The sequence below is a fragment of the Podarcis gaigeae genome (genome assembly GCF_964106915.1).
Source record: "Podarcis gaigeae genome assembly, chromosome: 10".
Lineage (NCBI taxonomy): Eukaryota > Metazoa > Chordata > Lepidosauria > Squamata > Lacertidae > Podarcis > Podarcis gaigeae.
This window is the reverse complement of record NC_139686.1, coordinates 24,690,225-24,715,381: the sequence shown is the minus strand read 5'-3', so window position 1 is coordinate 24,715,381 and position 25,157 is coordinate 24,690,225. Positions and strand designations below refer to the sequence as shown.

At 42.1% G+C, this 25,157-nt stretch overlaps 1 protein-coding gene across 10 annotated transcripts in view; it reads right to left on the bottom strand.

Annotated features, from left to right (window-relative positions):
• CHST11 (carbohydrate sulfotransferase 11) overlaps window positions 1-25,157 on the bottom strand; it is a 210,127-nt gene that overhangs the window by 108,381 nt on the left and 76,589 nt on the right. For 8 of the 10 annotated variants that reach the window (XR_014555646.1, XR_014555647.1, XR_014555648.1 and 5 more), the window contains one exon: window positions 18,392-18,477. Coding sequence is in view for 7 of the 10 variants with exons in the window: in XM_083700809.1 (XP_083556935.1) it covers window positions 18,392-18,477 (86 nt within the window). In the remaining 3 variants the exon portion in view is untranslated. Of the gene's footprint in view, window positions 1-18,391; window positions 18,478-19,582; window positions 19,601-24,392; window positions 24,480-25,157 lie in introns of those variants that run through there. The other 2 variants (XM_083700812.1, XM_083700806.1) reach the window with 2 other exon arrangements.

Here is a 25,157-nt window from a genome sequence, read left to right as displayed (position 1 = left end):
GTGCGGAAGATGCCTAGTTGCTTTGTCAGACTTTAAAGGTCAGGATTTGACATTAGAAGTTGCACATTAAACATACCCAGACTGTTTAAAAGGACTGGAAATGCAACATTTTGGATTTTGACTAACGGAACCTAGGGGTGTAGTCATCACTTAACAACCCTTCCTTGACCAAAATAACAAATCGTGGCAAAGTACCTCTGGTGTTCTGTTCAAAAGAAGCTCTTTGGCTCTCTGTGTGTGCAACATAAGATATAGTCAGGTTGTGAGAAACAAAGATATACACAACTGCACACAAAACTCATGACTCATGACAATCTGAACGAGGGATGGAGGAGAAATTTGTTTGGTTCTGACCTAATTCAACACTCCCAGATTTACATGTGAATTGGACCACAACTATCAATCAGATCATTTTGCAATGAAGGGTCAGTTCAAAGAAAATGCACATTTTTTAGGTGAAATACACTGAAAAAGCTTACAAAGGGGGAGGAATGCATATGATGCATATTAAATGCAATTTAAAGGACAATCTAAATGCAAATCTTTCATGCATTTTATTCAATCTACCAAAAAAGGGGGGATAGATTGAGCAGTTGCAAAAGTGACAAAGAACAGAACATCTGCCCCTCATCTAAACTGAGACAAGCTCGTGGTACAGCTATCTGTCAGGTGCTTGGAAGTCTTGCTACAGGGAGCAAGAGAGGCTATGTGTCACCAGAGAAAAAGAGGCCACAGTCTCAGACACTCATCTCAGAAATTTGTAGCTGCTGCATGTGGATTATCTACAGTAGCGCTAAAGATAATATCCCATTAGCCCTTGCTCCAGACTGCCAGTTTCCCCACTCAGATACATGATAATCTGAAGTGGCACACATTTTCCCAGTGGAAGAAAATGTGAAAAATAATTCCAGAGCTTGCTCAAACAACGTACCTGTCAGGGGTTCAGAAGGAGAGACACAGGAGGGGGAGCAAATGGAGAGTGAGGAGGAGGAGTACGAGGGGGGCGCAGGCAGTGACAGTGGCCAGAGTTATTCCACAAGCCTCTCTAGCGAATCGGAGGACTCACAGAAGGGAGCGCCGGTGGCCAGAGCGAGGGGGGTTCCAGGGGGGAAGCCCCAGGAGGAAGGGGCCAGCGGGGAGTCCCTGAGCAGCAGTTGGAGATCAGGACCAGCGTCTCCACCAGAGCGCAGTGGGGAGGGGGAGTCCCAGGAGTCGGGACCAGTGTCCTCACCACCAGAGGGAGGAGAGGAGTCAGGTTTGGCAACGCCCACATCAGGAAGCGGGGAAACGGTCAGAAGGAAAGTCACCGGCTGGGCGCGCGCGCCAAGTTCAAATGTACAGGAGCGCGGCACAGCGGGGAGCCCGGGAAGGGAGCCAGGTCCTAAAGCCCGCCGGAGGGAGGGACAAGACTCAGGGGGCTCAGCGTCAGAGGAGTCCAGGAAGGAGGAAACCCCAGAGGGCAGAAGGACCCAGCGAAGGAAAGAACAGCGTAAGAGGTGGAGCCGGGCTAGAATCTTAAACTGGTGTGGGTGGAGCAGTGAGTCAGAGGGGACTTAGCCGGTCTAGCGTCAAGACGTGGGTCTGCGCGCCCAGAGCTTTGAAATGGAAACTAAACTTCAATAAAGACTTTTGTACATTATATCCACCGGGCGTTGGTCCTCTGTGAGCTGGGATCTAGAGGCAGACCTGACAGTACCATTTATTTCACTTAGTTCTATACTGTTCCTGAAGGGGGGTAGAGCACTCAAGAGCAGACTAATTGAGGTTAATAGACATGACTAATTGAGACTCATTAATTTCAGTGGGTCTACTCTGAGTAGAATTTCGCTGGGTATTACCCATTATTTCAACAGATATTAATGAATATTCAAATATACCGGACTTTAAAAAAATTAATAAATCACAAACTGTTGTGGAAATGTGGAAAACTGAATCTTAGAATGGGAGAGAAAAAGAAAATGGAGAGAAACTCAAAGTGGACAGATTCGTGCACCCACATTCAAAGTTGGGGAAACCCTCATCGCACTATTAAGGCTACCTGGCCCCTAGAATAACTGATCTTTTGTACTGCAACAGTTACAAAATAAACATAGTTGACTAATTTGCCTTAGCTCACAATGTGTCCAAGTATGTGATACATGGTCTACAGCTACAGGAAAACAGTTAATTTCCCTAACGTCTAAAATATCCCGTTTCATTTACAAATAAGAATTAATGACACTGTACTGTGACTAAGGTTATAATATATCATCACATGGATTGCGGCTTTCTTCTCCAGTCTGCATGCATTACAGACAATAATGCTGAACTGGGGCATCTCCTGAGGGCTTCCCCCCACCTCCTATGACATGAAAAAGTGATATTTATTTATAGATAGATAGATAGATAGATAGATAGATAGATAGATAGATAGATAGATAGCACTACATTAACAGCGGCTGCACTGAAGATGAGGCGGGAGGCTTATTGCATAGGAAACATAGGAAGTTGCCTTATACCAAGTCACACCATTGGTCCATCCAGTTCAGTACCGTCTACACTGATTGGCAGCGGCTCTGCAGGGTTTCAGATGTGGTGCACTGGAGGTGCCAGGGATTGAATCTGCGGCCTTCTGCATAGGAAGCAGGTGCTCTACCACTGAGGTATGGCTCTTCCTCTGGAGGAGTGGGAAGCCACCCTGGGGTGGGGAGAATTGCTGGTTTGCTCTGGTATAGGATGGTGATGATGATGCGATTCCATTTTTATTTTGCCCTTCCTCCAAGTCACAGGAGTGAGGAAAGAGAGTGTATGAATTCAGCAGCACTTAGTCGCTGTCCTCCCCATCCCTTGGTTGCTATTTTGTTAATGTAGCTAACACTGTTTTGTAGATTAGGAACAAATGATAGGATTGTGAATCCTATATGACTTCTGTTGTAATTGTGCTGTTTAGCTTATTTTTTAGAGGTTTGGGGTTTTTTGGTTTATAGCATTTGACAGATTGTACAGTCATACCTCGGGTTACAGACGCTTTGGGTTGTGTGATTTTGGGTGACGCACCGCGCCAAACCCGGAAGTACCGGAATGGGTTACTTCTGGGTTTTGGCGCTTGCACGTGTGCAGAAGCACCGAATCACAACCCGTGAGTGTGCAGACACGTCACTGCAGGTTGCGGATGCTGCGGGTTGCGAACGTGCTTCCCGCACAGATCACGTTCGCAACCCGAGAGTCCACTGTAATTGTTTTAATGATGATTTGCAATTGTTTCACTGATGATTTGTTAATTATGCTATATAATTTACGTTGCGTTTGTGATGCTCTATTATGTTGTAGTTATTTATTGTTTGCAAGCCGCTTTGCAAATCATGTGAGTGAAAAGCAGAACAGTAATACAATAAATCAAATCAATCAAATCCTGGGAGCTGAGAGTAGTACAGTACACATGACACATTTCCCCAACAAAACTAGGCATTGTGACTGAGTGGGGATAAAGCCTTAGGAGTCCCATTTGAAGTCCAGCACAGTTTACATGACACTGGCTCTGTTACACAGGAGATATATGCTGCAGAACTGGAATGCAAGGGTGCATCATATGGCTTGGCCAAAGTTCAGCGCTCTTAACTCCGATTGATTTCAATGGGACATTTAAGCCTATGGTTCACTTTTTCCAAATTAGCTCAACAGAGGCAGGAGGAGTAGTTTATTCAATGATGGCAGTGGAGAGCTTTGTTGATATTTACCAAGCTTCATGTAATTTTTGAAATAGAATTAAGGGCTTAGTTCAAAGGTCAGTTGAATATCCTTCTTTCTACTTGTTCTATAAGTTCAAGACTAAACCCAGAAAACCTATGTCTGGCCACACTTGTCCATGCCTTGGTAACCTCCAGAACGGATCATTTTCCTGCACTTTATGTGGGGCTGCCCTTGAGGACAGTCAAAGAACAATAGCTGCGTGGTGACCTAAAATGGGGCCTTTCCCATGACAGCACCCCAGCAACGCAACTCCCTCCTTTCTGAAGTATGACTGGCATCATCTGCCCATTTTTTCATGCCAAACATTTTTATTCTTCCAGGACCTTAGTAGAGACTGATAAGAGATATTCTGTTTTTACATACCTGCTTCTGTTTTGATAACTTCTGCTGTAATTTTGTTAGAGCATGCCTGCATCTTGATAATTGCTGTCACCTCTTGTTTTAGACTGTGTTTGATTGTAAATTGTTCTACTTTTAAAACTTTAGTTTTTAAATTGTTGTTACCCGGGAGAAAGATATAAATTTAAGCTAACAACAATACCAGCAGCAACAACATCGTCAACATAAATACTGCCAGTACCATTCAAAAGTAGAGTGCGCAGTGGCAGTATGGAATGCAATTCATTCTTTTGACAGCTGAGGTGCAATTATTTCAGAATAATTCTAGTCCTGACAATTTACTTAATTACCCTACAGAGTGTGTGTGTGTGTGTGTGTGTGTGTGTGTGTGTGTGTGTGTGTGTGTAAATTCTACAGCTGAACATGCAAATAGGCCTTGCATTTGCGTTGTCAATTCTGTTGTCAGTGGCCATTTCCTACCACCAGGTAGCTCTAGTTTTGAGCCCCATCATTTCCACACCCACCTTTCAAAAAGAAAAAAAGGAATCAGTATTCAGCTTGAAGAGGTTCCACAGAAAATGAATGGAAACCATGATACTATAGTATCTTCCTTTAAATATATATATTTGGATTCCATTTTATTGCACTTCCTGAACAAGTTTGTACAAAACCAGAGCATCCCAAATTCTAAATCTACTGTTATTTAGGAGGTTGTGTGGGAGAATCCCAGCTACATGTCGTACACAACTTTGATGCTGTATACAGTTGCATATGAAGTTCTTTATGCCAGAAGGTAAGGTCATTAGGTTCAAACTGAAGCCATTTCTTACAGGTTCATTTTCTCTAAAAGATGCAGGAATGTTTCCTTGCCAAAATGTATGTCTGTATGTGCTCAGATAAGAGGTCAGCAAACTTTTTCAGCAGGGGGCTAGTCCACTGACCCTCAGACCTTGTGGGGGGCTGGACTATATTTTTGGGGGGGATGAACGAATTCCTATGCCCCACAAATAACCCAGAGATGCATTTTAAATAAAAGGTCACATTCTACTCATGTAAAAACACACTGATTCCCAGACCATCTGCGGACCGGATTTAGAAGGTGATTGGGCCAGATCCAGTCCCCGGGCCTTAGTTTGCCTACCCATGGTTCAGATTATAGACTGCATAAAACCATTAAAAAACAAACAAACTACCCCCTTTTAAAATTAGTTCATAAAGTGGCATAGAAGGAAGAGTCATCACTAAGTCACTAGCCAATAGATGTTTGGGACACTAATGAAACGAGGAACATAGAAACATACCATTGGTTCATCAAGCTGAGTATAGCCTACGCAACAGGGAACCTGTGGTCCTCCATGTGTTGCGGTATTTCAGCTCCTATCCACCCCAGTCAGCTTGACTTTATCATGTGCTCTGCCACTGAGCTACAGCTTTTCTTCCAGCACCCCACCCTCCGCATGCATTTAGGTTGACATCCCATTCTCCCCCTAATAAAGGCACACTGTTTGGTAATGCCGTTTCTCCACAGAAGTCGTACTACACGCGGAAAGACATCTGGATCCCCCCACAACTGAACAACTGTGCATTTATTGCACAATAAAAAAACATCGTCTGGAAAATCCCTTAGAGTAATATCAATTAATTCCTCTCCTGTTGGACGCCTGCTGCTCTGACAGGCAGTAATTAGACATACTGCTATAATTTTGCAGGTTGCTTCTGGAAACAGAATGAAATAACTAGGGGTTGGCATTGTACATCAGGCTGTTTCTATTAACTCTCTGTTCTGTTTCTTTACGCTTGATGAGCTTTTACACATGAGCAATCAGTGCCTTCAACTATACTGATTAAGATTATGAGCTGCTTGTGTTTACTGTTTGTAGTTTCATCAGGCTCCAGAGATGGGCACAGTAGGTAGGCCTCTTTTTATCTGTTTTTATAGAGTCACACACTGCAGTTTCACTCATTAATAATCACATTCTGGATGGAAAAGAGAAAGCATTTAAGGTGGATTATCATAAATATGAACACTGTTCAATATGAGTTAAGTAACTGTATTCTAATATACACACAGAGAGAGAGTATATTCCTGCATTACAGCTGTTGTTAAACAGGAGTCATTTGATTACTGCAGTGCAGGGTTCCTCAGCACAGTACATGTGGGCACCAATATGCCTGCTAGCGCTTACTATGGCACCCACAACAAGCTCTCAGTAAATATTCCCTCAAAAATCAACTATGTATGACAGACTGCTGTTCCTGCTCAGTTCTTGTTTTTACTGTCTCAGATTCTCATACACTTCCCCATGGCAGCCATTTTGCTTTATACCCCCCCACACACACACACCCTAACAGCAGCCATTTTGTTACTAGCACCCATGGCACCTCTTCAACATTCCAAGTATGCCCATTGGCCCCAAAAGGTTGGCGGTCCCAGCTGTATATCATGGTATTTACATGGCCAGAAGAAAAGGGAAGAGTCATAAGAAAAGGACACCAGATATAAAACCAGTTGCTACTTACATTACTCCATTTCTGGTTTCATATTTTTCTTAGCAAACATAGTAAGCTTCTGATACTCATTCTTTTACTGTGGTATTCTTCTACAGGGGGTCAGGTAGAGTATAACTCTGCTAATTCAAGTGCATCTAGCCTTTTCAGTGTCACAAACTATCTTTACAATATGAGTGATCTGGGTAGGCAAGAACTACCCAGATCTTGCCACCAACTTATCCTGTCCCGTCCCAATGAATGAAGCCCTACTATAGGGCATGAACTGCTGCTTCGGTTTTAGCTCTTAGCTCAATTCCCAGTCTGATTCTGGTCCTCCATATCCAAATCCCTAGGCTCTGTCACTTTTTGAAGCCCACACAGAAGCAAAAGTGGTAACCATTGATACTGGTATGTGACACTTACTCTTAGGTAAGTCCCACTGGATTTGCTTCTAAGTAGAATTACACAGAATTGTACTGTAGGTCTTCCATCTTCTGATTACTCAGTACTCTCAGTTGAACAGGTGTACAGTTTCCATCTCACAACTTCCATTTAGAAGTATTATGTATAAGTTTATGTCATTCAGCATGGAAGTCCCATTTGCACTGGCTGACTCTCCCATGCAAACTACAAATGCAATTCTACATTGATTAACGATGAACATGCTTTGTGTAAAACCGTCCAAAGCTCCAAGTCCCTTAGTCAATTTTATCATGGAATTAAAGAGCTATTATTCCTGAAAGCTGGAGCCCTGGTTGTTTTTTTTTTCTATCACAGATCTATGAAGCAGAGCTCTCTGTCTCACTAAGCACTAGGTTTAGCAGCCAGCAGTTGGAGGGTGAACAACTGGGATTTAAGACAGCTGAGGCAAAGCAAGCATGTGTGATTGCTAGTTGTAACTGAATGTGGTTAAATTTTGTTGAGATCAATACATCTCAGCACATCAACCCTGAAATAACAAAGCATCAAACGGCTTCAGTTACGACCCACAATTCTTGGATCTATTTATCAATTCCATCAGATGGATGGACAGACAATGTCTTTAAGCAAGGCAGCCTCCCAGCAATTTGGCTCCTTATTGAGCAGAAAGACACATTTTGAAAAAGAAGGTTGAAAAAGTGAAATCACAATGAGCCAGGAAAAGAATGAGAGTGCAGGCCATTGAGATTAGCAAAGTCACAACACAAAAACATTTAGAGGAGAGGTGAATAATCTTTGGCCCTCCAGATGTCATTGGATTCGAACTCCCACTGGCCCCAACAAACATGGCCCATGGACAAGGATGGCAGTTTCTATAGTTCCCATTATCCTTGTCTTTCAGTGAACATGTACAAGTCAAGGACACAACCTGTTCCTGTAATGCTACACCTCTCATGGATGTTCACGGAATGCAAAAAGAACATATGAAAAGTGCTCCTCTCTGAACTGTTATGCCAACTCTCTGTACTAGCACTTGCTGCAATGATGCCATTTATGTGTAGACATTCTCTTTGACTTCAATGCTGGGGATAGTTCAACAGGCACAAAGGGAAGAGTTGCACTGTTGGAGCCATTGTGTGGGTAGAAGCTCCATGCGTATATCAAGTTAACTGTGTGACATGAAGCAGGAAAGCAGGAGAAGATACACTCCCTAAACCAACCTTAGCTATGGCTTAGCTGTGGTTAGCAGAAACCAACCAACTTCAAACCATTGTTTCTTATGAAGCCTGTTTCCACTAAGTATACTTAAGTTAACCAGATTTTAGTAGCACTAAACTGTGTTTAATGTAAAATGGAAGTTTTTCTTAGCCTTACCAGATGACCAAGGAGGGAGGACTCTGTTAAGCCTCAAACTCATCCCAGTAACACTAAACCATGGACTTAGGTTATGAATGAACTGGGCCAATAACTCAGCAACAAACCTAAGAGAATCATTTTTTAAAAAAAATAAAAAATACAAATACAGTGGTACCTCAGGTTACAGACACTTCAGGTTACAGACTCCTCTAACCCAGAAATAGTACCTCAGGTTAAGAACTTTGTTTCAGGATGAGAACAGAAATAGCGTGGCGGCGGCATGGGAGGCCCCATTAGCTAAAGTGGTACCTCAGGTTAAGAACAGTTTCAGGTTAAGAACGGACCTCCAGAACGAATTAAGTTCTTAACCCAAGGTAAGTAAAGGTAAAGGTACCCCTGCCCGTACGGGCCAGTCTTGACAGACTCTAGGGTTGTGCGCTCATCTCACTCTAGAGGCCGGGAGCCAGCGCTGTCCGCAGACACTTCCAGGTCACGTGGCCAGCATGACGAAGCTGCTCTGACGAACCGGCACCAGAGCAGCACACGGAAACGCCGTTTACCTTCCCACTATAAAGCGGTACCTATTTATCTACTTGCACTTAAGGGTGCTTTCGAACTGCTAGGTGGGCAGGAGCTGGGATCGAAAGACGGGAGCTCACCCCGCCGCGGGGATTCGAACCGCCAACCATGTGATCGGCAAGTCCTAGGCGCTGAGATTTTACCCACAGCGCCACCCGCGTCCCCTAAACGCCCAAGGTACCATTGTACATAAAAAGGATGTTTAAATTGGTATGCAAAGGTAGCATCCATACTATCCAATTAGGAACCTTCCTGCATAGGAAAACAGGATCAAGACCCTTCTTGGAGAAGGGTAGTAATTTTCTTTCCTATTACCCTGCCAAGTCTTGTCACTAATTGCTTATGATTTGGTTCTGTTTTCAATGCAATGAAAGGATCAGTGACACCCACAGATGTGCTCAAGCCTCAAATATGTTGTTGGCAAATTTTGAACCTTGGTTGACTTAAGCTCTGTGGGCTGGTTGGTAATTAACTTATTTTTAGCCCGCTGCATCCCTACAAGGCCACACAAATTACAAGATGCTGCAGTGTGTTGCTTTTCTAAGAATACACTTTGCAAATACAAGGAGAAGTTTGGTTCTTTCATCCAGTTAATCATGACTTCTGTCTAACGCTACCAGACATATATTCATTGACCCTTCCTCCTGCCAGCCACAGCTGGGAGGGAGATGGAATACAGTAGCTGTTGCATTCTGCTGTGGGTCACTTTCCCCATACACCATGTGAGTGTGTTCAGCCTATAAATAGATTTTAAATACTTAATTCCATTCATGACAAATCTAACTACTGTTGTCTATGTTCTGGTAACCTCAAGGTTAGATTACTGCAATGCATTATACGTGGGGCTGCCTCTGAAGACGGTTCAGAAACTTCAGGTGGTGCAGAACTCAGCGGCCAGGTTGCTCACCGGAACTAGACAGTTTGAGCATATCACACTGATCCTGGTCCAATTGCACTGGCTACCAATTAGTTTCCGGGCCCAATTCAAAGTGCTGGTTTTGACCTGTAAAGCCTTAAACATCTCAGGACCACAATACCTTAAGGACCGCCTCTTCCCATATGAACCTACCCGGACCCTGAGATCACCTTCTGAGGCCCTCCTTCATGTGCCTCCTCCTTGAGAGGTCAGGAGGGTGGCAACACGAGAACGGGCCTTCTCTGCAGTGGCTCCCCATCTGTGGAATGCTCTCCCCAGGGAAGTTTGCCTGGCGCCTTCATTATACATCTTTAGGCGCCAGGCAAATACATTCCTCTTCAACCAGGCCTTTGCCTGACCTGACATCCTTTTTTTTAAAAAAAAAAAAATTATTAAAGATTTTACTAATACAATAGAAAGTATAACAGAATAGACAGAAAACAAAACAAGAAAAGAAAATATAAAATTAACATCTTTTAGTAACCATATTTTCTTCACTTTTTAGACTTCCTCACATCTCTCGCTCCTGCGTTCCAGATTTATACAACTTTAACCAGCAATTTATCACCTTGTTTCAATTCTTATTCTATAAATTTCCAATATTATGTCCCTTACTTTGAATGCCTTTGTCTAAATCTTAAGTCCCTGATTTGGGCATGTTATTAATTCAAAGCTTATCTTTCTCTTAAAGTTCACTCATTCTCATATTCTTTTCAACTAACTTGATGGTGCCGTGTTATTTTCAGTCTCGCATCCATCTTAGCACTCAAACAATTTGCAATGTTTTTGTAAATAATCCTTAAATTTCTTCCAATCCTCTTCCACTGCTTCCTCTCCCAGGTCTCGGATTCTGCCGGTCATTTCTGCTAGTTCCATATAGTCCATCAGTTGCATCTGCCATTCTTCCAGCGTGGGCAAATCTTGGGTTTTCCAGTATTTGGTGACAAGTATACTTGCTGCTGTTGTTGCATACATAAAAAATGTTCGGTCCTTCTTTAACACCCTCTGGCCAACAATGCCCAAAAGAAAGGCCTCTGGTTTCTTAGGGAAGGTATACTTAAATACCTTTTTCAGCTCATTGTATATCATTTCCCAGAAAGCCTTAACCCTAGGGCAAGTCCACCAGAGGTGAAAGAACGTTCCCTCAGTTTCCTTACATTTCCAACACTTATTATCAGACAGGTGATATATTTTTGCAAGCTTGACTGGGGTCATGTACCACCTATATATCATTTTCATAATATTCTCTTTCAAGGCATTACATGCAGTGAACTTCATACCGGTGGTCCATAACCTTTCCCAGTCAACAAACATGATATTGTACCCGATATCCTGTGCCCATTTTATCATCGCTGATTTAACCGTTTCATCCTGTGTATTCCATTTTAACAGCAAGTTGTACATTCTTGAAAGTACCTTAGTCTTAGGTTCTAACAGTTCTGTTTCCAACTTCGATTTTTCCACCTGGAATCCTATCTTTTTATCCAATTTAAAAACCTCTTTAATCTGAGCATAATGTAGCCAATCTCGCACTTTATCTTTTAGTTTCTCCAAACTCTGCAGCCTCCAGTTATCTCCATCTTTTTCTAATATTTCCCAATACTTCGGCCATTTGGCCTCCATATTGGGTCTTTTCAGAGCCTTAGCTTCCATAGGTGATAACCACCTTGGGGTCTTATTTTCTAATAAGTCCTTGTATTTTGTCCAGACATTAAACACTGCTTTCCTAACAACATGGTTCTTGAAAGTCTTATGAATTTTAACCTTGTCATACCACAGATATGCATGCCATCCGAAAGCGTTATTAAATCCTTCCAAATCTAAAACATCAGTGTTTTCAAGAAGCAGCCAATCTTTCAACCAGCAGAAAGCTGCTGATTCATAATACAGCCTTAAGTCTGGCAGGGCAAACCCCCCTCTTTCTTTTGCATCAGTTAATATTTTAAACTTAATTCTGGGCTTTTTGCCCTGCCAGACAAATTTGGAGATATCTCTTTGCCACCTCCCGAAACACTCCATTTTGTCCACAATCTGTAAAGTCTGAAACAAAAACAGCATCTTTGGCAATACGTTCATCTTTACAGCAGCAATTCGGCCCAACAAGGAAAGTTTCAATCTTGACCAACTTTCTAGATCCCTTTTAATTTCTGACCAACACTTTTCATAATTATCCTTAAATAAACTCAGATTCTTGGCTGTTATGTTTACCCCTAGGTATTTTACTTTTTTAACCACATTTAACTCTGTCTCTTTCTGAAACCTTTCTGATTCTGAAAATGTCAAGTTTTTTTCCCAATACCTTAGTTTTTTGTTTGTTTAGTTTAAATCCCGCCACCCGACCAAACTCATGAATCAATTGTAATGCCCTTTTCGTACTAGATTCTGGCTCTTGTAAGGTCAAAACTAGGTCATCTGCAAAAGCTTTAAGTTTATACTGTTTCGCTCCAACCTGAATTCCTTCAACCAACCGGTCCCCTCTAATCATATTCAAGAGCACCTCCAGGACCGAAATAAATAACAAGGGGGAAATAGGGCAACCTTGTCGTGTTCCTTTTTCAATTTTAAACTCTTCCGTCACCACATTGTTAACTATCACTTTGGCCTTTTGTTCTGAATAGATTGCATCTATCCCATTTTCAAATCCCCGTCCCACTCCCATCCCTTCCAAATTTTTCTTCATGAACTTCCATGAAATGTTGTCAAAGGCCTTCTCCGCGTCTATAAATATTAACACTGCTCTTGTATTAATATTTGTTTGCAAAAGTTCCAAAATATCAATAATGTTCCTTGTGTTAGCAAACAAATGTCTGCCTGGGAGAAAGCCTGCCTGATCCTTATGAATCACATCGTTTAAAACTTTTTTGAGTCTACTTGCTAAAATGTCTGCAAAAATTTTGTAATCCACATTTAGAAGGGAGATGGGACGGTAATTCTTAAGTTGTGTCTTTTCATTTTCTGATTTAGGTATCAATGTGATGAAGGCTTCTTTCCACGATTCCGGTGCTTTCTTCCCCTCCATAATTTCATTGCAAACCTCCATTAATGGGTGTATCAAATAGTCTTTCAATATCTTATAATATTTGGAGGTAAGCCTGTCTGGCCCTGGGGATTTGCCCAATTGCATGTTTTGAATGACATCTTCAATCTCTTGTTGTGTTATTTTGTAATTCAGGGTTGACCTGTTTTCTTGAGACAACTTTGGTAATCCATTCTTTGTCAAAAATTGTTCTATCTCAGCCTCGTTTTCCGGCCCTTTGCCTGACCTGACATCCTATACCCTTTTTAAAATGCTGGCTCTCTTTTGGGGGGGGCATAATCTGATTTTTGTTTTGATGGTGGCGCTGTGGGTTAAACCAGAGCCTAGGACTTGCCAATCAGAAGGTTGGCGGTTCGAATCCCCGCAACGGGGTGAGCTCCCGTTGCTCGGTCCCTGCTCCTGTGAACCTAGCAGTTCGAAAGCATGTCAAAGTACAAGTAGATAAATAGGTACCGCTCTGGCGGGAAGGTAAACGGCATTTCCATGCGCTGCTCTGGTTCGCCAGAAGCAGCTTAGTCATGCTGGTCACACGACCCGGAAGCTGTACGCCGGCTCCCTCGGCCAATAAAGCGAGATGAGCGCCTCAACCCCAGAGTCGGCCATGACTGGACCTAATGGTCAGGGGTCCTTAAGTGATTTTTAATGTGAACCGCCCTGAGACCTTCGGGTATAGGGTGGTATAGAAATAAAATAAATCATAATAAGGGCATTCAAACACTATTTGGGCATTCTGCTCACACATAAAGCCTACACACAAGTAGGGAATGGACATGTTAAGCTCTTCCCCCTGTGTTGCTATCTCCATCTGCTCCTGGAAGGTGATTGAGATAAGATCCTAAGAACAGCTCTGCAGCACGATCAAGTCAATGCTCCACCTAGTCCAGCACCCTGTTCTCAGAGTGGCCAACCAGATGCCTGTGGAAGTCCACAAGGAAGAGTGCAACATTGCACCCCCCACTTGCGGTTTCCAGCAACTGGTATTCAGAGGAGCAATGCCTCCGACAGTGGAGGGAGAACAAAGCTATCATAATGATGCAGGGCCTAAAGCTTCATACCCTTGTCACAACTCGTGGGTAGCATTTACATGTGAGCAGGCTTGTCCAAATGGGGTTCAATGTAAATGAAGCGATTTCCCACCCCCTCCACCCGAGCTTTAAAATGAAGGAAAGCAATAAACTATTTTTACACATTCTTCCCAGGGGCAAAATATTGCTGGGAAAACACAATGCCCTGGCAGACACAACTTTGATGAATGATTTCTGGATGCCACACAACAAATGATTTGGTGCCCCAAAGAACCCATCTGTTAACATGGAAGAAGTCATACTTTCAATAACCACCAGGGATACTGTAAAGGTTTGCAAGATGCAAAGCACTTTCAGAGTTTTTAGGGCCCCTTTGCAGGACCAACAGAACCAAGGGAGAAAGTCCTGACCCATAAGGCTTCAGACTGCAGGGACTCAATCCTTGGTAGTTTCCCCCTATGGAAATAACTTCCTGCACATATAAAATTGCCGTGCCATAGAGAAGTGTTCAATAAACACATAACCGGCTGTACGTTTGAAAAAACAATATATACTATTCATTGTATTGAATTGTAGATTTCAACAGAAGTAGCTCATAAAGTTCAATGAAAACCGTAGAAGACCCAGTGGATCCGTTCATTCTCTAATCAGTTTATGCATGAGGTCCATATATGTGAAAGTGTCTATTCCACGTGTCTGTTCATAGAGTTCACCCCTGATGACACACTAATTTTCTACATGCAGGGATTGTGCTTTGTTTTAAATTTTGTGGGACATTATTCAAACAGCTTTACTGCTTGCTCCTGTTAATCATATAAAGAAGACTTTGGGGTGGAGTGGGGGAGATTTTCCAAATGATCTTTCATGCCATAAATTGCATGACTTCGCATACAATTAATGCATAGTTCTTCTTAACAATACCTGATATCTATGCAGACAGTTTTTCTTGTTTCCCAAAACTTCATACTCACGAGAGGGGGCAAGGAGTTGTTGCTACTGCTTGCCCTTCTCCAGCTTTTAAAAAATGCATCTCCTTGGCCATGTCAAGGCTAGAACGAGGAGACATTCTAGATAATTGGAAGGGAAGCAGCTGCAGTTCATTGGTATGCTGATCTGTCCCCAAATCCTACTTCCCATTGCTGAAGCCTCTTTCCTTCCTCTCGCTGTACCCTTGGCTAAAAATAATGGTGAAAGAGAAGAGGCAGAGATAGGGCAAAGGAGTGGATTCAGTTAGGTAGCTGCCCAATGCATTGCAACCACTCTTCCTCTTCCGAGCTCAGGTGCTCATGTGGCAACAGCAAGCTGGAATGTACAGCCCGCATGAGAGGGTCTAGCTGAGCAGGAAGATCTGCATGGTGCTCCCCAGATGATGCCAGACTCAAACACCACCTGTCATTTAATGACAAAGTGCTGACAAAAATCAACTAAGTTTTTCTGCAAATTGTGGAAGAACTGTATTAAACCGCACAACTGAGGCAACAACAGGGCCATTCAAGACAGCAGCCTATGATCACCTCACTTCACCTCTCTCCTCCACCCAGTAGCTTTCTTGCTATTTTCACTCCTCTGAAGTGATCTGTGAATGTCAACAGGACAGCGTCTGCCGGAATATTGCTCTGCCATGCCCTTCATGCATAGACATATACTGTGCAAACGCTATCCAAAAAGGCGGATGGATGTTAGGCTGAGTCAATCTCTCTTCTTCTTCTTCTTCTTCTTCTTCTTCTTCTTCTTCTTCTTCTTCTTCTTCCTCTCCCCCCGCCCCGCTCCTTCTCCAACTCTCACCCCTTCCTTTAATGCACTACGAATAGAAGATGCCAGTGTACTGATGGAAATTCTTGATGTGTGAAAAACGTCATCTGCTTAGTTCAACAGTGGCTGTGAGAAATTCTGGCCTTATTCAAACATTGACTCTGTGCTTGGCTCCCTCAAAGAGGAAGACGCTGAAGGAATTCTAATGCAGGGGGCTTGGTAAAGATGAGGGATGAGGAATGAATTTGATTCAGTTCGCACCTAAGTGTGAACCTACCCAATTTGCACTTTCCGGAACAAGACGTGAACCAAAGCACAGGCATCCTCCTCCAAAATTTGCACTTTTCCGAATTGTGCAATGCAGTTCCTCAGACAAATAGTGAGTGCATAAGTGCATGTACTTAGGGTGTACATTTCATTACGAAAAAATGCTTTGCAAACAATGCATATAATAGGCATAATTGCATACAAAAAAAAATGTGTCTATTGGGAGAAATTAAAACAAAACTGCTGATGAATTTTCACGAGGTCTTTTTTAAAAATTGCAAACTGACGAGGAAACATTAAGAACCAAAATTAAGATTAGAAAAATGAGAAACTGGGAGAAATTGAAATTGACATACAGTAGTCACCTGTCCCTGGTCAAGATATACCTGGAAAGGAGGAAAAGAAGGAAGCCATATAACAGAGAACTGTGTTCCCTACTTGTAGCAGGCCAGGAAGCCTTTGCATCTACCCAGCTTGCAAAGAGACTGGATTCAAGGCCTTTTTAATGTGTTTGTATGTTCTTATCTTCCTTCATGACCTTTGGCAATGGGAACAGAAAAGTCACAAGCACATATTGAATGTTTCCCAGCAAACCCCAGAGGCGATAAGTCAGAGCGGTTAAAGCTTACTTTCCTCACCAGTCATTCCCTGAAAGCGTTCTAAGGTTTTATTATTTCCCCTTTTGGCAGGCTTACTTTCTTCCTGTTGAAAGTTTTATGTACACTTTCCAGTTAGCAACACAGAGCCCAACTTGCTCGTGTCAATAAATGCTGTTGCCCTAACTTCCTCGGACTCAGAGTAAAAATGGAAACTAACCTGGGTTCATTTTAGAAGCAGAAAGCAAGGCAAAGACATATTGAGAACCATTTTGACATTCTCATGTCACAGCCAACACGTATCTCTCAAATGTCACCAGCCCCCTCTAAAAATTCCTGCTTAATCAGTGGGAACCCATTTTGCAAGCCCCACAGTGATTCCTTCCATCACCAAGTAGCATTTGAAATATTTAGTGGCTTGTTAAATCTAATGAGTGAGATTTATTAAGAGTCACTTCCCTTAATAGCTGCCCGCGTTTCACAAAATGTTATTCATTAAGGTATAAATATGAAATAGGCAGCTGTTAAACCTTAATAACTATGTTTAATAGCTGGGCTGGCATTTCCCACCCTCTGCAATGGCAATACTTCCTCTCCACGGCTAGCAGGAAATGCTACTCTCCAAGGTATCATTAACTTATTTAAAATATTTTTACCCCCTGCTTAATCTGAAGATATCAGGGAGGTAACAATAGTTCGATAAAATAACAAAATACATCACTAAATACAGTGGTACCTCGCAAGACGAATGCATCGCAAGACGAAAAACGCGCAAGACAAAAGGGTTTTTCGTTTTTTGAGTTGCTTCGCAAGACGATTTTCCCTATGGGCTTGCTTCGCAAGACGAAAACATCTTGCGAGTTTGTTTCCTTTTTCTTAAAGCCGTTAATACCCAGGGAATCCGCGCTCCACAAAACGAAAAAATTGCAAGACGAAACAAATCGCAGAACGAATTAATTTCATCTTGCGAGGCACCACTGTATCAAATCACAGAATGGACCTCTTTCTCAGTAGGGTATCATCAACAATATCAGAAAAACCATGTTTCATCCCCTAAATCACAACTGATGGCTACATATCAGCGAACAAAGGCTTCAGACATACTTTAAAAATGGATTCCTATAGTAACATTTCAAAACATACTGGAAACAGGAATCAACCTCGTGTTGAAACAAAGCCAGTCATGGTGTTTTCTGGGTTCCCTCTCCATTTGAACAGAGATCATTATTCATGAGAGCCAGTGTGATGTAATGGCTAGAGGGCTGGATTAAGATCAGAGTTCAAATGCCCATTCAGCTACGAAAGCTCACTGGGTGACCTCGGGCCAGTCACAGCCTCTCAGTCTAACCTACCTTACAAGGTTAGTGCTCAAACATTGCTGGGGGGGGGGGGAGCTGTTAAACTGACTTCTGACTCACAAGTAACCCAACCAAAATTAGCCAGCATGGGATGAATGGGTGAAAGGCTGGAGCTGTTAAGAGGCTGCAAGTTTCCAGAATTATTATTATTATTATTATTATTATTATTATTATTATTATTATTATTATTATTATTTCTTTGGGCCATACTTATCTGCAACATTTTGGCTACCTGCAATTGCTTCCAAACAATATCTGGAAAGGGTAAAAGAAAAGCAACATTAAAAGTCTTAAGGTGTTCCACAGTGTGTGCGCCTATGCGTTATCTGTTCTCTATTTCCCTATCCACAGGAGATGAGAATTCACTAGAGCTCTCAGATAAGCGAAATAACTTTGCAAGGAAAGTGCGCAGCTTCTCTGCCGCCTTAATGCACTCCACCAGGAAGCCAGACTATTCATCAGGAAAATAACGGAACAGCGTGTGTGGGATGTGTGAAGAACTGAAGCTACAGCACTAGGATGCTTACCTGGGTTGGATTGTACAGTTCCTGCAGTGGGCTCCTCGACCCCTTCCGGCAGCAGATGTCCATTCCAAATGGATTCCTACGTATTACTGGCAGGAAATAAAGTGAAATTAGTCAGGTTTCCCAAATATTAAATGATTCTTAAAGCATAAATTAAAACAATTAGCATATTTCAGAAATGAGGCTGGATTTCTTTAAAAATAGTGATGAAAGAATTAACCATAAGGGTGGGTCTGATGGAGTGGGTAGGGTTCAGCTAACTAATCATAACATTATTATAATTTGTTGTTATTGTTGTTGATGATTAAAACACCTTCTTGTTCCAAAATGGAGCAGGCAGATTACTGGATAGGGTTCCGTTTATAACCCCCCCATTTTAAAACAACAGCATTGGTTGCAGTTCCATTCACAGTGCTAAAGTCCTAGACAACTTTGCTCCCCCAAATCTGAAAGATCACCTCTTTTCCTACAGACCACAGTGGGTGCTAAGATCAGCTTTTGGTAGTCTCACCACTATCGGAAGATTTGGCACAGGTGGCAAGGAAGAGGGCTTTCTCTGTGGCACCCTAAATTGTGGAACTCCCCCCCTACAGAGATGTGCTTGACATCTTCACTATCCAGCTTTCATCACTGAAGGCCCACCCCCTTACCCTGGCCTTTGACAAGTGAAATACATACTTTTAGAACCCTATACTTGTGATTGTAGGTTTTTTTAAGAAACTGTTTTAATGTTGTATTTTAAATTGTAACCGACCTGGGGACCTTGGGGTGAAAAGGAGGTAATAATTCAGAACAAAGTAAAATAATTATAATATATTTAATACACCACCAATAGTTTTTTGTTTTTTAAAGCAGGCTCCGTGTTGATATATACATCTTTCCCAAAGAGAAACAATAAACAACATAATTGCATAGGTATTGGGATCAGCTGACTGTCACATAAGTGATTCTTATAGAATAGATTCAATTTGTAAAACACACTAAATTTTAACTAAGAATCTTCAATCAGTTGAAACGCAAGTTTCAGCTTTTAAATACCGACCATCTTACAAGGAAGTGTTACCAGCAAAACTGCTAGTGTGAAGTAGGAAAACAGTAACCAGCTTCTATTCGATTATTTTTCACATTCTCAGACATTTTTATCTAGGCTAACTTGTCACAAACAACTGGAAACTGCGAACACCTTCTTATCACCTCATTCACTTGCCAGAGCAAGGAGAATCCATCAATCTGGAAGATGACATCATCACTCCTACCCTTTAAAAAGTCCCAGAGACACTGCACCGTGAATCAAAACCAAAGGACCTACTCAGCACAACAAGAGCTGGTGCATTTCTTTCTTTGTTTTTATAGGGCTTTTAGTGCAGTTTTACCATATTTAGCTTCTTATATCTTCTAAAAAACACTTGCAAATTGTTCCCACTTGTCACCTAAAAGTAAATATCCCATCAGGCTGCAGCACTGGGAGGGATGAGAAGCAGGGCAACTGTCTCAGCAATATTGCAAAACCAGCTCCACTCCCTCAACTGTTTCCACCTCAGATGGTTATCGTAAGACATCCGTGGGTGCAGGATAGTTGGGTCAACTCTGCCGTCACGCCCACCCTGTGATGAGCTCCCTGGGCCTCCCCTCTCAGAAACGGGCAACAACACTCAGTGTTTGGAAGGAGGAGAGCAACGCCACGCCTCCGACTGCTACTGCTTTAAAGCCTTGATGGTGAACATAATAACTGGGCAGGCTCACGTAGCAGGAGAAGACGGTCCTTGAGACATTCAGATCCTGACCTTTAAAGGGCTTTAAAGGTTAGTGCCGGCTGCAGAAGCAATTACTTAAACAAATTGTCTCCTATCTAATGCTTATCATATTAAAATCTGTAAGAAAACTGCAAAACATCTCTGCAGAAGCGAAACAGAACATACATTTGTCTTGAAAGAAAAATAAATGTCTCTCTTTCTCTCCTAATCTAAATTGAAACATTAAAAAGGTAATTATCTACTGAAGGGACCTGCTGCTTTCCCCTCAAAGCAATGAGAAACTCCACAGTCTTGGTGGTATCTTGAATAGTTCTAGTAAACAAACACACTAAATGATTTGATTTTCCTTCACCATTTAAAGTACTGGAGATTACCGTGGGCTGCAATTTTAATTAACTTCTGAGGATTTTTAGTCAAACAGCTCAATAGAGCAATTGCTTAAAATATTGAAAGTTAAACATATGTAGGATACCAATTGATCTTCTGCATGCACAGATACAGGTATTTGGAGGAAGAAGAAGAAGAAGAAGAAGAAGAAGAAGAAGAAGAAGAAGAAGAAGAAGAAGAAGAAGAAGAAGAAAGTTTTCCTCAAGAAAACATTGCATAACATCTTCAGGCCATGCCAGACTTGAGCTCCTAAACAAGTGTTAATTTGGAGGTTAAGACAGGGCTGAGTTTAAATGTCTTCCCTGATAGCACCACACTTTCTGCCTGCTGCAAAGCTGGATGGGGAATGTTTTAGTGGCAGCAGGACAAAAAGAGGAGACAGCAATTATGCTTCCCCTACCAGCAGGCTCCAGGGTGATCGCATGGAGCACTGCCCTCACTCTGATAGGCTTCAGCATAACCCCATGTCATCATTGCCATTAAGCCCATCAGCATGGGGGTCAGTGAGCAATAAACAAGCCAAAGCAAAAGAAAAGGTGAGCCAGGAGGCAGTTTGACAAAAACTTTCATTCCCTTCCCTTGTGCACAGCCATTCCACGCTAGAGTTGGCCAGTGCAGAAGGAGCCATAAAAATGGTTTCCTATCCTGGCTTGCAGAGCAGACACAAACCATACTTCGCCTGCTCTGATGAAGCAGCAAACTATGATGTGCCTCCACTCAGGACCAGATGAATGAGTCTATGGCTTCTCCACTTATTCACAAAACACCAAACCATCGTTTGGTATTATGCCTGAATTGTCTCACATAAACCAAGGCAAGAAATAAGAAGAACTTGAGCGTCACTCTTGGCAACATCACAAGAATGTAGTAACAGGGAGCTTACACGTTTTGAGGCAGGGCTTCAAATAAAGGAATAGATGTTCCCGAGTTTTGTATTACGTGGGGGAAGGGGAATTCTCTCTATCCACTTTCTGCATAACGTGCATAATTCCATGCACTCATATTGCCTCTTACTTGCCTTTACTGTAAACTAGAAAGATCAAAAATGTAATAACCTTTCCTTATAGGGGATTTGCTCTTGTGGGGAACGATGGGGATGGCAACTGGGGAGGGCCAAGCCCATGGCTCACTCCCTGCTCATGTGTTAAATCAGCAGGCCTGAATAGGGCTAGAGCTGTTTGCACATTAGGAAAGGACAGATGCTTAGAGATGCCAAGAAATGTGCTTCTTAGCAACAGCAAGTTTTTTATGTAAGGCTAGTTTGTGAATGCTATATAGCACAGTATACTGTTGAACAGTTGTTTATTTGGCTGACAAATGCACCTGCGCCAATGGCAAAGCAGTTTCTAAAAGCGCTTCTTGTCCTTTTCATCTGCTCAAGATAAGATAAGATAACACCCTGTGGTGTTATATTGACACACCAGCTCACTAAAGGGCAAGGCTGATTTGCCCTTGTAGTGCTTGGCAGTCTGATCTACCTGTGGTTTTCTTCAAACGTTTCCAATGAAAACTTTTTAATAAAGTTGAACTATAACTATAGTATAAGTTCCAAGCACACCTTGCATGCAAGAGATCAAGTCTTTGGCAGCTTGGCTAAGTCAAGACTGGAATTTGCTCTCTAGCTTTAAAAATATATAGAAGAGATGAGGGAACCTGTGGCCTATCAGATGTTGCTGAACTGCAGCTCCCACCATTCCTGACTATTGGCTATGCTGGTTGGGGCAAATGGGAGTTGAAGTCCAACAACCTCTTGAATGCCACAAGGTCCCCATGCTCAGTACATAGGCTCAATTGGTACATTATGGGTAAGGAAGGTTAGCTACAGTGATTGGCCAGCAAACTAGAATTCAAAATTATGGTTTAAAGCAGGTTTGCAAGCCATGGTTTGTGGGATGGTTTTGATTTCCAAGCTGACAAAACTGTTTGTTTTGTCCATCACTCTGCACCTCAGAGATGGGAGTAAAGTTATTAAGCTGAATACTAAGAGAACAGAAGCAGAAAAGCACATCTAAACACTGTTTAGCCAACTGTACATTTGGAAACTCCAATAGATGTTTGAGTTACAATAATGGACGGCATGTACCGTATTTTTTGCTCTATAAGACGCACCAGACCATAAGAAACACCTAGTTTTTGGAAGAAGAAAACAAGAAAAAAAATATTCTGAATCCCAGAAGCAGCCAGAACAGCAGGAGGGATTGGTGCGCAGTGAAAGCAGCGATCCCTCTTGCTGTTCTGGCTTCTGGGATAGCTGCGCAGCCTGCATTCGCTCCATAAGACGCACACACATTTCCCCTTACTTTTTAGGAGGGAAAAAGTGCTTCTTATAGAGCAAAAAATACAGTAGTTTGTTGTGAAGTTTTAAATGAGTCATAAAGTCTTGCTCTTTTATTGTACCCCTAAGAAATGATATGAAATTAAACCTAAGCCTACAATACATGACCCATTCTGTTAGACAGATTTACTTTCAATGTGATGCTTATGAGGATTTCAGTACATTGATATTCCTTCCTTGAACCTGAAATCTGTGTCCAACCCTCAACTGAGCCAAAAATTGCACAGTCACAATGCCCAGCTGTGTTGTGCGAGCTGAAAGCCTATGCTTTACTTTGCTCCCCCTCTCCACACCTCTTGCCAGTCACAACTACCTTTCATCTGCCACACTCATAAGCCTTCCCCATAACCACTTCCTTCCATTCAATGTGAATGGGAAGTGTGATATCTGGGGCCAACAAGCAACTAAAGGAGAAAGAAACTTAATCTTCATCTTCACCAAACAAAGTCACATTTGAAAACCAAGGGCCTAGAATAGGGATGGGGAACCCGTGGCCCTCCAAATGTTGTTGGACTCCAGTTCCCATAATCTCTGTCCACTGAGAATGCTGGCTGGGACTGATGGGAGTTGGAGTCCAAGAGCGCCTGGAAGGCCACAGGTTCCTCATCCCTGACCTAGTGAAATATAGAGCTCTGAAGAACAGCAAAAGGACAAAGCTGCTTTTCATCATGTTAAATTTCAAAGGGATAGGTACATTTAAGTGATGAGTTCGTCAACAGCCTTTCAGCAGACTGGACAACAGGAGAATACCATGGAAAAAATCCCAGTGTAAATTGTGGTTTTTACCAACATGGGTGCAGAAACAACAGCTTGACCTTTAGAATGCCAGAGTCTCAAACTCCCCATCGGTATTTCCATTGAAGCAGAGCACATGTTCACATTTCCCAAATCTTTATGTGAATAGCAGCATCCGCTAGCTACTGGCTTTTTAATCTCCTTGGTAATGCTTTATTTACATTGTTTATGCTGTCCTAATTACTCCTTGTTTGTATCATAAACATAAACAAATATTGGTAATTTGCTTAAATTAACTGCATCTCATCTTACTTTTCTAAGGATTGGTTAATATTTAATTTTTCATTACACAGATGCGAAACAAAGTGACAAAGGATCCTAATATCTGGTTGCTAAAACTCATATACATGTCAGTTGCTGATTGTATCTGTGCTGAAGATGCCCATTTACATCTTGTTTGGGAGATGGCATATATCCTGCAGTACAGCATTAAGAACATAGAAAGAATAGGACACAATCAATTGGGGGGACGGGGCTGTAAATGGTAACAAAAAAATTAAGCCATTCAAGTCAATGATGCTCTTAGCAGTGATTTCAATGCAAGTAACACGCAGTAGGTACTGGATCTGAAATCTAATCACAGTAGTTAAATAGATTTAAGAGAACTGGATATAGTTCCTTTTGCTTACCATTGTGTCCACATGCCATTTCTTTTGCCTCAACCTATTCATCTGAGGCAAATCACTGTAGCCACAAGCAACAATCCCTTTTTAAAGCCACATTTGACACTCACCAGCTGTGTGCTGCGGTGCCACCACTGCAGATGGCCAGAGGACAGTACTGCAGCCGCCATTTCAGCAGGGATCATGTGACCCAAGGGGCCAATGGGGTTCTACTTGCTGACTGCAGCCCAGATCATCAGTTTGAACAATTCATCTCTCAGACACAGACTGAATTCCCCCTCCCTTTCCTCCCTGCTTGACTGCCTGCTTGCCTCAAAACAAACCACCAGCCCTGACACACAGCTTTCTTCCACAAAGCAACTTCATTTCCCCCTATGATTCATTAAGCACTATTATTCTGGGACTCGCCAGACTTTGAGGTTTGTTACATGCAGTCTAAGACTTCAGTCTTCCTATTTATCCCCAGTCTGGAAACTAAGCATGCTAGGAATTTATTATTAAATATCTGTCTAGCAGATTGTAGTTTGTTTTCATTTCAAGTCAATAACAAGATAGGAAGATCGAAATCTGAAGTGTGTTTTCATTACAGTTTTTCTACAGGTGATATCTCTTGTTGGGCTCACATCTACTGTGATAAAGAGCATACAATCTTCTTTGAGATGCCCGTTCAAATTTCTAGCATGTCCTTGTACCTAAAAAAATATATATCTGTATGTGCACACTATTTACTCCATTGCCTTAAATGAAAAAAAGAAAGGAAGTGGGATTGAATAATTGATCTCTTCTTGTTCTTAGGAATCAAGAAACAGAAACTGTATCTGCTATGTATGCTAAAGTTACCTTTAAATATCCATTGCTGGTACTGTATATTGGTT